The 14133-nt window shown below is 41.7% G+C and overlaps 1 protein-coding gene across 1 annotated transcript in view; it reads right to left on the bottom strand.

Moving 5' to 3' along the window:
- RGS22 (regulator of G protein signaling 22) overlaps window positions 1-13618 on the bottom strand; it is a 90486-nt gene extending 76868 nt beyond the window's left edge. Inside the window, exons 1-2 of the mRNA XM_073330455.2 lie at window positions 13561-13618; window positions 507-728 (exon numbers count right to left, since the gene is read on the bottom strand). Coding sequence (XP_073186556.1) covers window positions 507-728; window positions 13561-13599 — 261 coding nt within the window. The 5' untranslated portion in view covers window positions 13600-13618. The remainder of the gene's footprint in view (window positions 1-506; window positions 729-13560) is intronic.
- Window positions 13619-14133: the final 515 nt, after the last annotated feature.

Here is a 14133-nt window from a genome sequence, read left to right as displayed (position 1 = left end):
AACAATGGGAATAAACCAAGTTTCCCAGTATACTGAATGTTATTTTCTTTCTATCCTCTTTGGCAGTATAGCTGCATCTGTACTAGGAATGCCTTGTCAGTAGAGTACTGACAAGTACTGTTGGGGATTGGTCCTGCTTTGAGCAGGGGGTTGGACTAGATGACCTCCTGAGGTCCCTTCCAACCCTGATATTCTATGATTCTACTGTGTTATTTCTATACTGATAAAGTGCTCCCAGTATAGACGTGGTCTAACTTTTGTCTTAATATTAGTGAGCATTCAGACCACCAAAACAAATTCTACTTTACAGGATGCGCATGTGTAGTTCAATTCACTTGAACGGAAGACCTATATGCGTCGCAAGACATAATTTGGGCCATCGTACTGTTTTCCTAACACACAAACTAACATTTTTCCCATGATAACAAGCCAAACACAACAGTAACTGCTGTCAGTATCAATATAATTGGATTTAAATATAAAGTCACTGGACGTAAGAAGCTTACCATAATACTGTAATTTGGGTCAACACTGAAGACTGGAAAAATGCTGCTCTTTTTGGAAAGCTGCCCATCGTTCTTTGCCTTCCTTGTAACATCATAAATGGGACTGGGAGGTTTCTGATCATGAAGAATTTTTTTCAGCTGGTTTTCCAGACATTGTGGGGTATCATTAACTACTTCAAAAACGTCAAAATCAGGGTTAAACTTAACTGGCTCTGCAAAGGTCTGCAAAAGAAGTTGTAATAAGAGAAACCTTTCATATAAAAATTCCTGTTTCTGCAGTAGGGAAGCACCCTACAGAATGCAAGATAGCATCATTAGACATTTTCCTTCTTCGTTCCATGGCTTTTGCTAGGGACTGCAATAGTAAATCTGCATGCTTGCCACTTTTTCTACTCATTATAGGGTTTTCCAATAAATTATTACCACAGCTCTCAACTATATCTAATTACAAACGATGTCACTCATTTCAGACACTAATTCACCTTCTTCCCATGCAAATATAGGCCTCCAATACAGGAAGTGCTTGCTCACACACGTAACTCCCGTTGTCTTCAATGACAGTTCTGCAAGCAGCTCAGTTACAGGATCAGGTCCCTACTTCCCTGTTTATATCATAAATTATTGAATCCCATATCCAGTGAAGCTTCTTGTTCTACTATTTTGGTGGGTGGATCATTCTGAGTGTTGGGCATATATAGTAAAGGCTTATGCCTCGTATTTAGATATAGTAGGTCAACAGCCTACCAAAAGTCAAATCCAAGAAATTTACCATATACTGCCAATTCAATCAGGTACTGTGTAGTATATAGGATGGGCCAAATCCCACTTTTAGATATTCATGTGCAACTTTTGTCAGCTCCAATGGGGGCTGTCTGAGCAAAAGCAAAAGCAAAAATACCCAAAAGCAGAGTATGGTAATCATTAGTTTGAGTGTTGTGGTTACCAGATTTTCCACTCCCATTTTTGCTATAAACCCAAACTAATCCTACCTTTCAATTTTTACATTCAGCAGAAATGATGGGGAAAATTACAGATCTGGTCAAAAATCTTGGAGAATGCCCAAAAAAATTGTGAAATTGAGGTTCTTTAAAAACAGAACATACAAATAGCCCACTATCAAACTGGAGGACAACCAACATTTTAAATTAAGAAGAATTTCATAAAAATTAGAAGGTGAAATCCTGGTCATATTCCATTCATTGGCAAAACTCCCTTCAGCTTCATACAATAGGGTCAGGATTTCACTCAGAGTTTGTAAAATTGGTGTTTACCTATATTGGAAAATACAATTATTTTCTTTCATTTAGCATATTTTTCATTTCATTGAGCTTCTTGCTTTTTTATGAGAATGCATACTGTAGGCCAGATTCTGTTCTCTGTTACACCGGTTTAAATCCAAAGTAACCATGTTGAAGTCCTTCCAAATTGTCAATGTCTTTCTGGTAACGAGGTGCCCAGATCTGAACACAATATCTTAGGCTACAGCAGAACCATAGAAATGGTCCGTTATATTCCTTTCACATCATGTAATGCTTCTACGTATAGGCCCTGATACAGCAAAGCATTTAAACACATGCCTAACTTCAAGCATGTGAGTAGTCTCCATGATGTCAATAGAACCATTCACATGCTTAAAGTTAAGCATGTGCTTATAGACTTTATTGAGTCAGGACCATACTGTCCAGAATTGCATTGGCATATTTCACAGCCATATCACTCTACAAAGGCACATGTAATGTTCTGTTCACCCCTGAATCTCTTTTGACATTGTTATTTTGAAGGTTTCTTTGTGGTTTCAATTCTTTTTCTCCAGATTTATAAGCCTGCATTTTAAAGTGGTTCTGTTGTTCTTGTTGTTTTGTATTGTCTCTCTGTGTCCAGAACTCCCCCCAACTTAATATCTGCAAATTTCTTATACATTTCACCTTAACTTTGGCATTTTCTGATTTTTGAGTGATTGTGTAAGCTAATACTGACCGAACATATTTTTTATTATTTCATTTCCTATTATTTTTAAAAAGAGGGCGAGGGGGGGAGAAAAAAAATCAAAATTTCCCAAGCTTTGATGTGTTCTCCCTTGCAGAAAAATGCAAACGAGGCACAGAAATTCCATAATCTGGAACTATTTGAGTAGACATCACCGGATTATTTTAGTTCTATGGTATTTAAATTGAAAACTAACCAAGGACAACATTAATTTATCACTCAAATCTACTTTTACTCAATCTCTAGTATTTGATTCGTATGCTGGATTTTTCATTGTACATTCTAATTAACTGAACAGAAAACATCTGGCAACATTAATGTAGTGAAACAGATGCCAATGAGAACTTTTTAAATATAAATTGTATTGTCATTTTGGATGTTTGACAACAAATCATTTATAAGACATATACACTAATGAAATGAAAAAAGTAAGACTTCAAATAATGTGTATGAGACCAAAACAGCATCAAAGATGTAGTTTTCTCTCACCAGGCTTAGTATGTGCACACATATACACAAGCTAAAACTCTACCAGATAGAGAATATCATCAGCACCTCAAACAGAAACACCCTTAGAACAGTTAAAACGTTGATGGGGGAAGGAAGCATTTACATCACTGCTTAAGAAAAATACAATAAACATTTCTTGTTGTTATGATGATAATAGTTTTATATCCATGATAAAATATGCAGTAAATCCAGGACCCCCAAGAATATTATGATCAAATCTGAAAGGCAAAAATCAACTTGGTTTGACCTGGTGGCAAAACACCCCCTCCTGCTTCTGAAAGTTATATGTCAGCCGTATTCTAAGCATCCAGTATGTGGGACATCAACTCAGTTTCACAAAAGTCACTAAGCCAAAAAAAACAAAAACAAAAAAAGCTGTTTTCATATTGCTGTTTATGAGAAATTTTAATAAACAATCATACGCAAACAGTCGAAAGCAAATAAACCTCTCAGATATCGGATGCAAACAGACTAGCTGAATATGCTCTTGGCTGAAGAACAAACTGAATGCACAGTTCTGAGTTGTAAAGTCTTATAATTAATTGTACTGATTGTGTTGTACTGTCCTTTATTCCTCCCAAAACAGCATCCATCACCATATGCCCAAAACATCAGATTTATCCATCTCTATGGCCTCAGCTTTTACAGCTGCCAAAAATATTTAACTTCAGCTGAGGTTCCTAATGTGTAACTTTGTTCATTTTCTGCCTGTTCAGATTCTGATCCTAAGAGATGCTGAGCTGTTGTCACTCATTTTCTCTTGGGTTTAGGTTATGAGACTGTGGGTGGGGTTTGGTGAGCAAAGTCCTAATAAATCATACAATATCTTTTTGACTTTGCCAAAACTCCCTTAAGATGTGTACTCTACATAAATGTCAATGAAAGTCCAAACCAGTACAAGTGATTAAGCAGCTTTAGGAATCCAGGGTGAAATCCTAGGTGAAGATAAGTCAATGGCAAAACTCCCACTGACTTCAGTGGGCCCAGGATTTCACTCCCAATGCTGAATAAGGAGCAAATCACAGGCAATTGGTAAAGATCTAATTAATGGAGAAGAAATGAGCTTTTTGTCAATCAGTCAATCTAGTGTCAGTAAGGAGAGAAATAAGGACGACTTCTTTTGATGATCTAGATCAGTGGTTCTTTAGCAACCCAAGGACCCCCATTTTGATTTAAAAATTTTTTCGCGGACCCCCAAGCCTTCCCACTCAGCCCCAGGCCCTGCTCCCACTACACCCCTTCCCCCAAGGCCTCACCCCAACTCTTCCTGCCCCCGCTCCACCCCTCCCGCTCCTACATGCCAGAGAAGAGCTGTTCCCCTGTGTGCAGGAGATACTGGGAGGGAAGGGGAAGAGTTTGGGGAGGAGTTGATCAGCGGGGCCACCAGCATTGAACATGATTCTGCCCTATCCCCGCTCCTCCCTCTCCCTCCCAATGCCTCCTAAATGCGGGGGAACAGTTGTTCCCTGGCATGCAGGAGGCACTAGAAGGGAGGGGGAGGAGTTGAGGGAGAGGAAGGGGTTGATCAGCAGGGGCCACAGACCCCCTGGATTACCTTCGTGGACCCCCTAGGGGTCCATGGAACCCAGTTTGAGAAAAACTGGTCTAGATTACTTCTTGAAGGCTTTCATTTAGATTTAGTCCTGGGTTAGGCCAGTTTCTGGCAACATAACCTAGGGCGCAAGGACTCAGTGGTGAAAAAGCCACTTGGAGACAGGTTGTAGTGGTGCCAAGTCACATGCAAATTTCCTCAGTGCAGCCTGGAAATTATGGGGACCTACTGACCATGATATGGTGTTTCCGAAGAGGTTTAGAGTTGTCTTAAAGATGAGGAATACTCTTAACTTTTTTCAGCTATCTGACTTGCTCTCTCCCACCCATCCACAGTCTGATTTTGCTCTAGTAACACCAGTTTTAAACCACTGTTCTCCTGATTTAAACTGGTATAAGTAAGAAGGCAATCAGGCCCATAGCGTCTATTTTCTGAAAGTGCAATTAGCCTAAACGTTATTTTATTTCTTTTGTTTAATTTATTTTCAGGATAATTTCAATAGGCTAAATCCTAGAGTCCTTCTTTACTCAGTCCTTCTTTACGTCCCATGGAAGTTTTGCCTGCATAAAGATTCCAGATCCCTAGCTAGACTGTGTGTTTAGGTATTTCTTCTGCAGCCATCACCATCGTACCTGGGTGCCAATAAAACCATTTAACAAAGTAACAATCTGCAGGACTATATTCATCTTCCTCTCCACATTACACCATTAATGTGTCTGTGTGTGTTTGTGTGCACACAAGAGAGAGGAAAATATATCTATTTTTAATACCAGAGAAGTGTTGAAATGTTTTTATCTCCAGAGAAGTAACATTGTCCATTCTTTAGGGATTTTATAGTGGAAAGGCTTTTGAAAAGAAGTAGGTCGTAAAATTTGAAGTTGGTAAAATCCATTATCATCCTGATTTCTGCTGTAAGGGAATTCCACAGCCAAGGGCATGCCACCAAGAATGCCTACTCCCTGTGAGTTTTAAGCTGGGTACTGTCAGCTCCAGCATCCCTGATTAATGCAGATATTGTGGTAAGTCACAAAAATAAAGGACAGTTCCTTAGATAACCAGAACCCAACTCACTGAATGCTTTGAAAGGGACTTTAAAAGGAATTTGGAATGCAATGGGAAGCCAGTGTGGCTTGAAGCGTGCAGGAGAAATGTGTTTCCATTCAGCTGTGTTACTGAGTAGATGGGTCTGTATACACTGAAGCAGATGTATCTGTCTTGTGTCTTTAACTGTCATGCTCTGGTAAACTACATTCCTGGAGGTGACGAATGTATAGTTCACGGTGCCCAGGTCCATATAGAATATCAGGGTTGGAAGGGACCTCAGGAGGTCATCTAGTCCAACCCCCTGCTCAAAAGCAGGACCAATCCCCAATTAAATCATCCCAGCCAGGGCTTTGTCAAGTCTGACCTTAAAAACTTCTACGGAAGGAGATTCCACTACCTCCCTAGGCAACACATTCCAGTGTTTCACCACCCTCCTAGTGAAAAAGTTTTTCCTAATATCCAACCTAAACCTCCCCCACTGCAACTTGAGACCATTACTCCTTGTCCTGTCCTCTTCTACCACTGAGAATAGTCTAGAACCATCCTCTCTGGAACCACCTCTCAGGTAGTTGAAAGCAGCTATCAAATCCCCCCTCATTCTTCTCTTCTGCAGACTAAACAATCCCAGTTCCCTCAGCCTCTCCTCATAAGTCATGTGTTCCAGACCCCTAATCATTTTTGTTGCCCTTCGCTGGACTCTCTCCAATTTATCCACATCCTTCTTGTAGTGTGGGGCCCAAAACTGGACACAGTACTCCAGATGAGGCCTCACCAATGTCGAATAGAGGGGGACGATCACGTCCCTCGATCTGCTCGCTATGCCCCTACTTATGTATCCCAAAATGCCATTGGCCTTCTTGGCAACAAGGGCACACTGCTGACTCATATCCAGCTTCTCGTCCACTGTCACCCCTAGGTCCTTTTCCGCGGAACTGCTGCCTAGCCATTCGGTCCCTAGTCTGTAGCTGTGCATTGGGTTCTTCCGTCCTAAGTGCAGGACCCTGCACTTATCCTTATTGAACCTCATCAGATTTCTTTTGGCCCAATCCTCCAATTTGTCTAGGGCCCTCTGTATCCTATTCCTGCCCTCCAGCGTATCTACCACTCCTCCCAGTTTAGTATCATCCGCAAATTTGCTGAGAGTGCAATCCACACCATCCTCCAGATCATTTATGAAGATATTGAACAAAACCGGCCCCAGGACCGACCCCTGGGGCACGCCACTTGACACCAGCTGCCAACTAGACATGGAGCCATTGATCACTACCCGTTGAGCCCGACAATCTAGCCAACTTTCTACCCACCTTATAGTGCAAACAATCCAACAAAGAAGGTGTAGCTACCTGGCCAACTGGAGATGGAAATATGCTTATTACAATATTTCTGTTTTAAGTATTTTATAAAGGACCATTGTTCTTAAATTAGTCACTGGGATATATGTAAACTGTGTTTATGTCATGTAATCACTTTATAACTTTCTCAACTCACTGCACCTTAGACCAAAATAAGTGTCCTTTGGTTATCCTGTATAATTTTATCTTTCAAAAAAAAAATTCTGACAACTTAATTAAAGTATACATCATTTGGTGTCAGAATGTACTGAATAGTAGTATGATAACCTAATTGTTTAAAGAATGTACTGTAAACTACAACAGAGTATTGCTCTCCTGCTATACAGAGTCACCAGTGCTATATTTTTACCATACACTGATGGTATATTCTAAATCAAGAGTCTCTCAAAGTAAATATATGCTGCCTCTGATTTGTTGCATCAAGTCACATGGCTATTTTTTCAGTTTAACTAGTTGCCTAAATACTAATAGACCTGGATAATTATGTTTCTAGGCAACAGCTATAACAGCATAAAGTCAAAAAGACAGAATTTTCAGTGGAGTGCTTTGAACAGGAATGTTGCACTATCTCTGAGTCAATCTTCTGGAAGAGGAGGGAAGTTGGGAATATAAAATATTCAGGCTATTCCAGATATTAAAGGAACTTAATCCTGAATAGAGAACCCCTTCAGCAGAAATCAAAGAGAAAATAAAGGTGATGAGACCACTATTAATAAAAAGGTCGAATAACTATTAGCTTCCATTAAAATACTTCGGATAAATGTAGAAGAGAGACTCTGTGGCATTGTTTCCCAAGAAACCCACAGGGGTTACCTGTGTAAAACAATCCTTGCTCAGTCAGCATTGCCAATGTGAGTTGTCTTCCGTAGATTTCGGGGACCACTGCAAGTGCTCAGACCATGGAAGCATGACTCAGGGTCTGTGCTGCCATGGAGGCAAGATGGTAGACTAAGCACTGTTGTTAGGATATAGATATTCAGGCCTGCCTGTAAAGGCCTATACTTTAAGAATTTAGGTATATGTTTATCATTTAGCTAGTTATAGAGGTATAAAAGAAAGAATCTGTGTAAGAGCCTTTTCTCACTGTGATAGTCTGAGGCCCTGTTCTTAGGCCAATGCCTTTGGCTAAGCAGCAGAGGCAGCCATAAGCTGGGAAGCGAACAGTCACATCCTCACATTCCAAACTAATCAATATGGGGCTGTTAGGAAGGTGATTCAATCTATCCCCTCCAGAGAAAGAAAAGAGCCTAAAAGATGTAAAAGGAAATTTAGTTTGATAGTTTTCTGTCTGGTAAGAACTCACTTATCAATAGACACAGCTGAGAAACCCTTGGGTCCTTATAGATGTAGCTGTGAAATCCTCACTTCTGTATTGTTTTGTCCCACTTTGCTATTGTTTATTTGCATGGTCTCTGTCTGGTTCTGTGATTGTTTCTGTCTGCTGTATAATTAATTTTGCTGGGGGTAAACTAATTAAGGTGGTGGGATATAATTGGTTAGCTAATCATGTTACAATATGTTAGGATTGGTTAGGTAAATTTCAGTAGAATGATTGGTTAACATATAGCAAAGAACATTACTATATAAATTAGGGGCAAACAGGAAGTAAGTTGGGATTCAAAAATAAGGAAAAAGGAACTTGGATTTAAGCTTGCTGGAAGTTCACCCCAATCTACATCGAATTGTTCGCACCTTCGGACTTTGGGTATTGTTGCTCTCTGTTCATGCAAAAAGGACCAGGGAAGTGAGAGGGTGAAGGAATAAGCTCTCTAACAACTGTGGAAACATAGGGTCTTCTGACAGACAGCCCAGCCCTGAACTAGGTGTCTTGAGATTTGTGCAGGGTAGGTCCAAGGACATCCACGGTTTTAGGGAAGCAGACTCCATCCCCAGCATCCTTTTTGATGGAATGATCTGGAGGAAATTCAAATGGAAACTCAGTTTCCAAACAAACATGGGATGGAGGGGGTATTCTTGTGATGAGGAAAATCTGACCCATTTACTATTACAAATTGCTACATCACAGAACAGTCCAGCTTTCTCAATAGATGGCCTATGCTTAAAGAATATCAGGTTTAGGTTTGGATTCATGTATAGTAAAGCAGCTAGAGAGCACTCCCATGTTCTTCTTACAGTGCCTTCATTGTTTAGTTGAGAGAGCGACAAGGAGTCCTGTGGCACCTTATAGACTAACAGACGTATTGGAGCATAAGCTTTCGTGGGTGAATACCCACTTTGTCGGATGCATGTAGTGGAAATTTCCAGAGGCAGGTATAAATATGCAAGCAAGAATCAGGCTTGGGATAACAAGGTTAGTTCAATCAGGGAGGATGAGGCCCTCTTCTAGCAGTCGAGGTGTGAACACCAAGGGAGGAGAAACTGCTTTTGTAGCTGGCTAGCCAGTCAGTCTTTGTTTAATCCTGAGCTGATGGTGTCAAATTTGCATATGAACTGAAGCTCAGCAGTTTCTCTTTGAAGTCTGGTCCTGAAGTTTTTTTGCTGCAGGATGGCTACCTTTAAATCTGCTCATGTGTGTCCAGGGAGGTTGAAGTGTTTTTGTATATTGCCATTCCTAATATCTGATTTGTGTCCATTTATCCTTTTACATAGGGACTGTCCAGTTTGGCCAATGTACATAACAGAAGGGCACTGCTGGCACATGATGGCTTATATTGGAGGATGTGCAGGTGAATGAACTGGTGATGGTGTGGCTGATCTGGCGAGGCCTGTGATGGTGTCGCTGGTGTAGATATGTGGGCAGAGCTGGCATCGAGGTTTGTTGCATGGATTGGTTCCTGAGTTAGAGTTACTTTGGTGCGGTATGTAGCTGCTGGTGAGAATATGCTTCAGGTTGGCGGGTTGTCTGTGGGCGAGGACTGGCCTGCCTCCCAAGACCTGTGAAAGTGAGGGATGGTTGTCCAGGATGGGTTGTAGATCACTGATGATGAATTGGAGATGTTTTAGCTGAGGACTGTATGTGATGGCCAGTGGAGTTCTATTGGTTTCTTTCTTGGGCTTGTCTTGCAGCAGGAGGCTTCACGGTACATTTCTGGCTCTGTTGATCTGTTTCCTTATTTCCTCATGTGGGTATTGTAGTTTTGAGAATGCTTGGTGAAGATCTTGTAGGTTTTGGCCTCTGTCTGAGGGGTTAGAGCAAATGCGGTTGGACCTCAGCAGTTGGCTGTAGTCAATGGATCGTGTGGCGTGACCGGGATGGAAGCTGGAGGCATGAACGTAGGCATAGCGATCGGTGGGTTTTCGGTATAGGGTGGTGTTAATGTGACCATCACAAAAAGAGCTCTCCAACCTGGAGACTCTCATAAATAACCAACCTTCCCTATAAATGGACTTTAATAAAATAAGACAGGAGATCTACATTACACACCTCACCTCTCTACAAAGGAAAAAGGACTGTAAGCTGTCTAAAATCCTACCTGCCACATGGGGCCACAACAATGGCAACCCTAACTCACCCAGCAATATCGTCAATCTATCCAGCTACACACTCAGCCCAGTAGAAGTGTCTGTCCTATCTCGGGGACTCTCTGCCCCACCAGCCCCACAAACACGATACAGCTCTGCGGTGAGCTGGAAGCCTACTTTCACCATCTCCAACTCAAAGAATACTTTCAAGATAACACTGAACAGCACACTGATACACCACACCAACAGCACAAGAAGAAGGACTCCACATGGACTCCTCCTGAGGGTCGAAATGACAGTCTGGACCTATACATAGGATGCTTCCGCCGACATACACAGACAGAAATTGTGGAAAAACAACATCGCTTGCCTCATAACCTAAGTCATGCAGAACGCAATGCCACCCAAAGCCTCAGAAACAACCCTGACATTATAATCAAAGAGGCTGATAAAGGAGGTGCTGTTGTCATCATGAACATGACTACCAAAAAGAGGCTGCCAGACAACTCTCCAATACCAAATTCTACAGGCCACTTTCCTCAGATCCCACTGAGGAATACACTAAGAAACTGCACCATCTACTCAGGACACTCCCTACACTAACACAGGAACAAATCAACGTACCCTTAGAGCCCCGACCTGGGTTATTCTATCTACTACCCAAGATCCACAAACCCGGAAATCCTGGATGTCCCATCATCTCGGGCATTGGCACTCTCACTGAAGGACTGTCCAGATATGTGGACTCTCTACTCAGACCCTACGCCACCAGCACTCCCAGCTATCTCTGTGACACCACTGATTTCCTGAGAAAACAACAATGCATTGGTGATCCTCCAGAAAACACCATCCTAGCCACCATGGATGTAGAGGCTCTCTACACAAACATCCCACACACAGATGGAATACAAGCTGTCAGGAACAGTATCCCTGGTGATGCCACAGCACAACTGGTTGCTGAGCTCTGTGACTTTATCCTCAAGCACAATTATTTCAAATTTGGTGACAATATGTACCTCCAGACCAGTGGCACCGCTATGGGCACCCGCATGGCCCCACAATATGCCAACATTTTTATGGCTGACCTGGAACAATGCTTCCTCAGCTCGCGTCCACTCATGCCCCTTCTCTACCTATGCTACATTGATGACATCCTCATCATCTGGACCCACGGGAAGGAAACCCTGGAAGAATTGCACCACGATTTCAATAGCTTCCACCCACCATCAACCTCAACCTGGACCAATCTACCCAGGAGGTCCACTTCCTAGACACCACGGTACAAATAAGTCATGGTCACGTTAACACCACCCTATGCCAAAAACCCACTGACCGCTATGCCTACCCTCATGCCTCCAGCTTCCATCCCAGACACACCACACGATCCATTGTCTACAGCCAAGTGCTGAGGTCCAACCGCATTTGCTCAAACCCCTCAGACAGAGACCAGCACCTACAAGATCTTCACCAAGCATTCTCAAAACTACGATACCCACATGAGGAAATAAGGAAACAGATCAACAGAGCCAGAGGTGTACCCAGAAGCCTCCTGCTGCAAGACAAGCCCAAGAAAGAAACCAAAAGAACTCCACTGGCCATCACATACAGTCCTCAGCTAAAACCTCTCCAATTCATCATCAGTGATCTACAACCCATCCTGGACAACCATCCCTCACTTTCACAGGTCTTGGGAGGCAGGCCAGTCCTCGCTCACAGACAACCCGCCAACCTGAAGCATATTCTCACCAGCAGCTACATACCGCACCAAAGTAACTCTAACTCAGGAACCAATCCATGCAACAAACCTCGATGCCAGCTCTGCCCACATATCTACACCAGCAACACCATCACAGGCCTCACCAGATCAGCCACACCATCACCGGTTCATTCACCTGCACATCCTCCAATATAAGCCATCATGTGCCAGCAGTCCCCTTCTGCTATGTACATTGGCCCAACTGGACAGTCCCTATGTAAAAGGATAAATGGACACAAATCAGATATTAGGAATGGCAATATACAAAAACACTTCAACCTCCCTGGACACACATGAGCAGATTTAAAGGTAGCTATCCTGCAGCAAAAAAACTTCAGGACCAGACTTCAAAGAGAAACTGCTGAGCTTCAGTTCATATGCAAATTTGACACCATCAGCTCAGGATTAAACAAAGACTGACTGGCTAGCCAGCTACAAAAGCAGTTTCTCCTCCCTTGGTGTTCACACCTCGACTGCTAGAAGAGGGCCTCATCCTCCCTGATTGAACTAACCTTGTTATCCCAAGCCTGATTCTTGCTTGCATATTTATTCCTGCCTCTGGAAATTTCCACTACATGCATCCGACAAAGTGGGTATTCACCCACGAAAGCTTATGCTCCAATACGTCTGTTAGTCTATAAGGTGCCACAGGACTCTGCCGCTTTTACAGATCCAGACTAACACAGCTACCCCTCTGATAGTTGAGAGAGTTTCCCAGGAAACTTGCAGTGAGAGGTACTATACAGTATATAGGGAGAGAGCTCCTGTGAGAAGACAGTATCATCACCATGGGCCATTCTTTTACATGCTTACAAATTTTATTTAAAAATCAAAAACTGGATTTTAGAATCCAATTCTACCATCTTCACCCAGGCAAAATTCCCACTGAAATCAGGGAAATATACTTTCAGACAGAATCAATAATGGTATATGGGGGAGGGAGGGTGCACCTCTAAATTAAATCAGTGAAGATGCGCCACTGCTGAATTTGGTCCATAGTCTCAATGGCAGAGAGGTGAATTAGGACTAATATTTGCAAACCTGAATGCCTTAAATTAGGCACCTAAATAAAAGTGGCCTGATTTTCAAAGGTATTTTAACATAAGCACTAAATATATCTTCTTCACTTCTAATCTATAATATTTTGATGAACTGGAAGTTACATATATAGATTGACCTGAAGCAAGAGAAATTTTATCCCAAGAAGTCCAGATACTATGTTGTATTTTATGGATATTGGCAAAGCTTTACTGATGATAACATCTTAAGACATTTAGATGCTACCAATATAGAAGCTCTTCAAAAGAATTGGAAAGCCAACAGAACACTTTAATTTAAAAAACACAATATGTGTTTCCAAGTCAGTTTGCCTTAGTACTAATCACAAAGTTTTTTCTTGCATTTAGGAAGAAATTAATATAACATACTTACTGGAAGACACAAGAATTCATTAAAGTAGTTCACAAGCATATCATCTGTCGCTAAATAATCTTCCTATGGGAACATGAAAACACAAGACAATGTTTACAGTAATCTATGTTGATGTGTATTTGTATATATTATAGTCTGTTATACTATGATTTGCCTTAAAGCAGATCAGAACTTTTGCACAAAAGTAGACTTTTCACTGTATCATTGTATTGTTATTTAATATTCATTGTACACCACTGATGTGCTCAATACCATACAAAGCATACAAAGACAGTCCATGTGCCAAAGAACTTACAGAGAAAATACTTGTAAACCTAAAAGCTAGTAAAAATGGGAAATTTGCAAATTTACTTCTGAAAAAAATTGATATGCAAGTAACCTACATATTCCTGACTCGTTCCACACCCTCCCACCTATCTGCACCTGGGAAAGAGGAATGTAGCTGCTCTGTGGAGCATTTTTCCATCCCCAAACTGATACCCACAATGGGGTAGCCACCAAAGGTGAATAAGAGGGTGCTAACCAGATCAGAATTTGGCACACCATGTCAAGCAGTAGTATGCCATAGTTAGG

The sequence above is a fragment of the Lepidochelys kempii genome, chromosome 2, assembly GCF_965140285.1.
Source record: "Lepidochelys kempii isolate rLepKem1 chromosome 2, rLepKem1.hap1, whole genome shotgun sequence".
Classification (NCBI taxonomy): domain Eukaryota; kingdom Metazoa; phylum Chordata; order Testudines; family Cheloniidae; genus Lepidochelys; species Lepidochelys kempii.
Note: the sequence above shows the minus strand (reverse complement) of the source record. Positions and strands in the feature narration are given on the sequence as shown.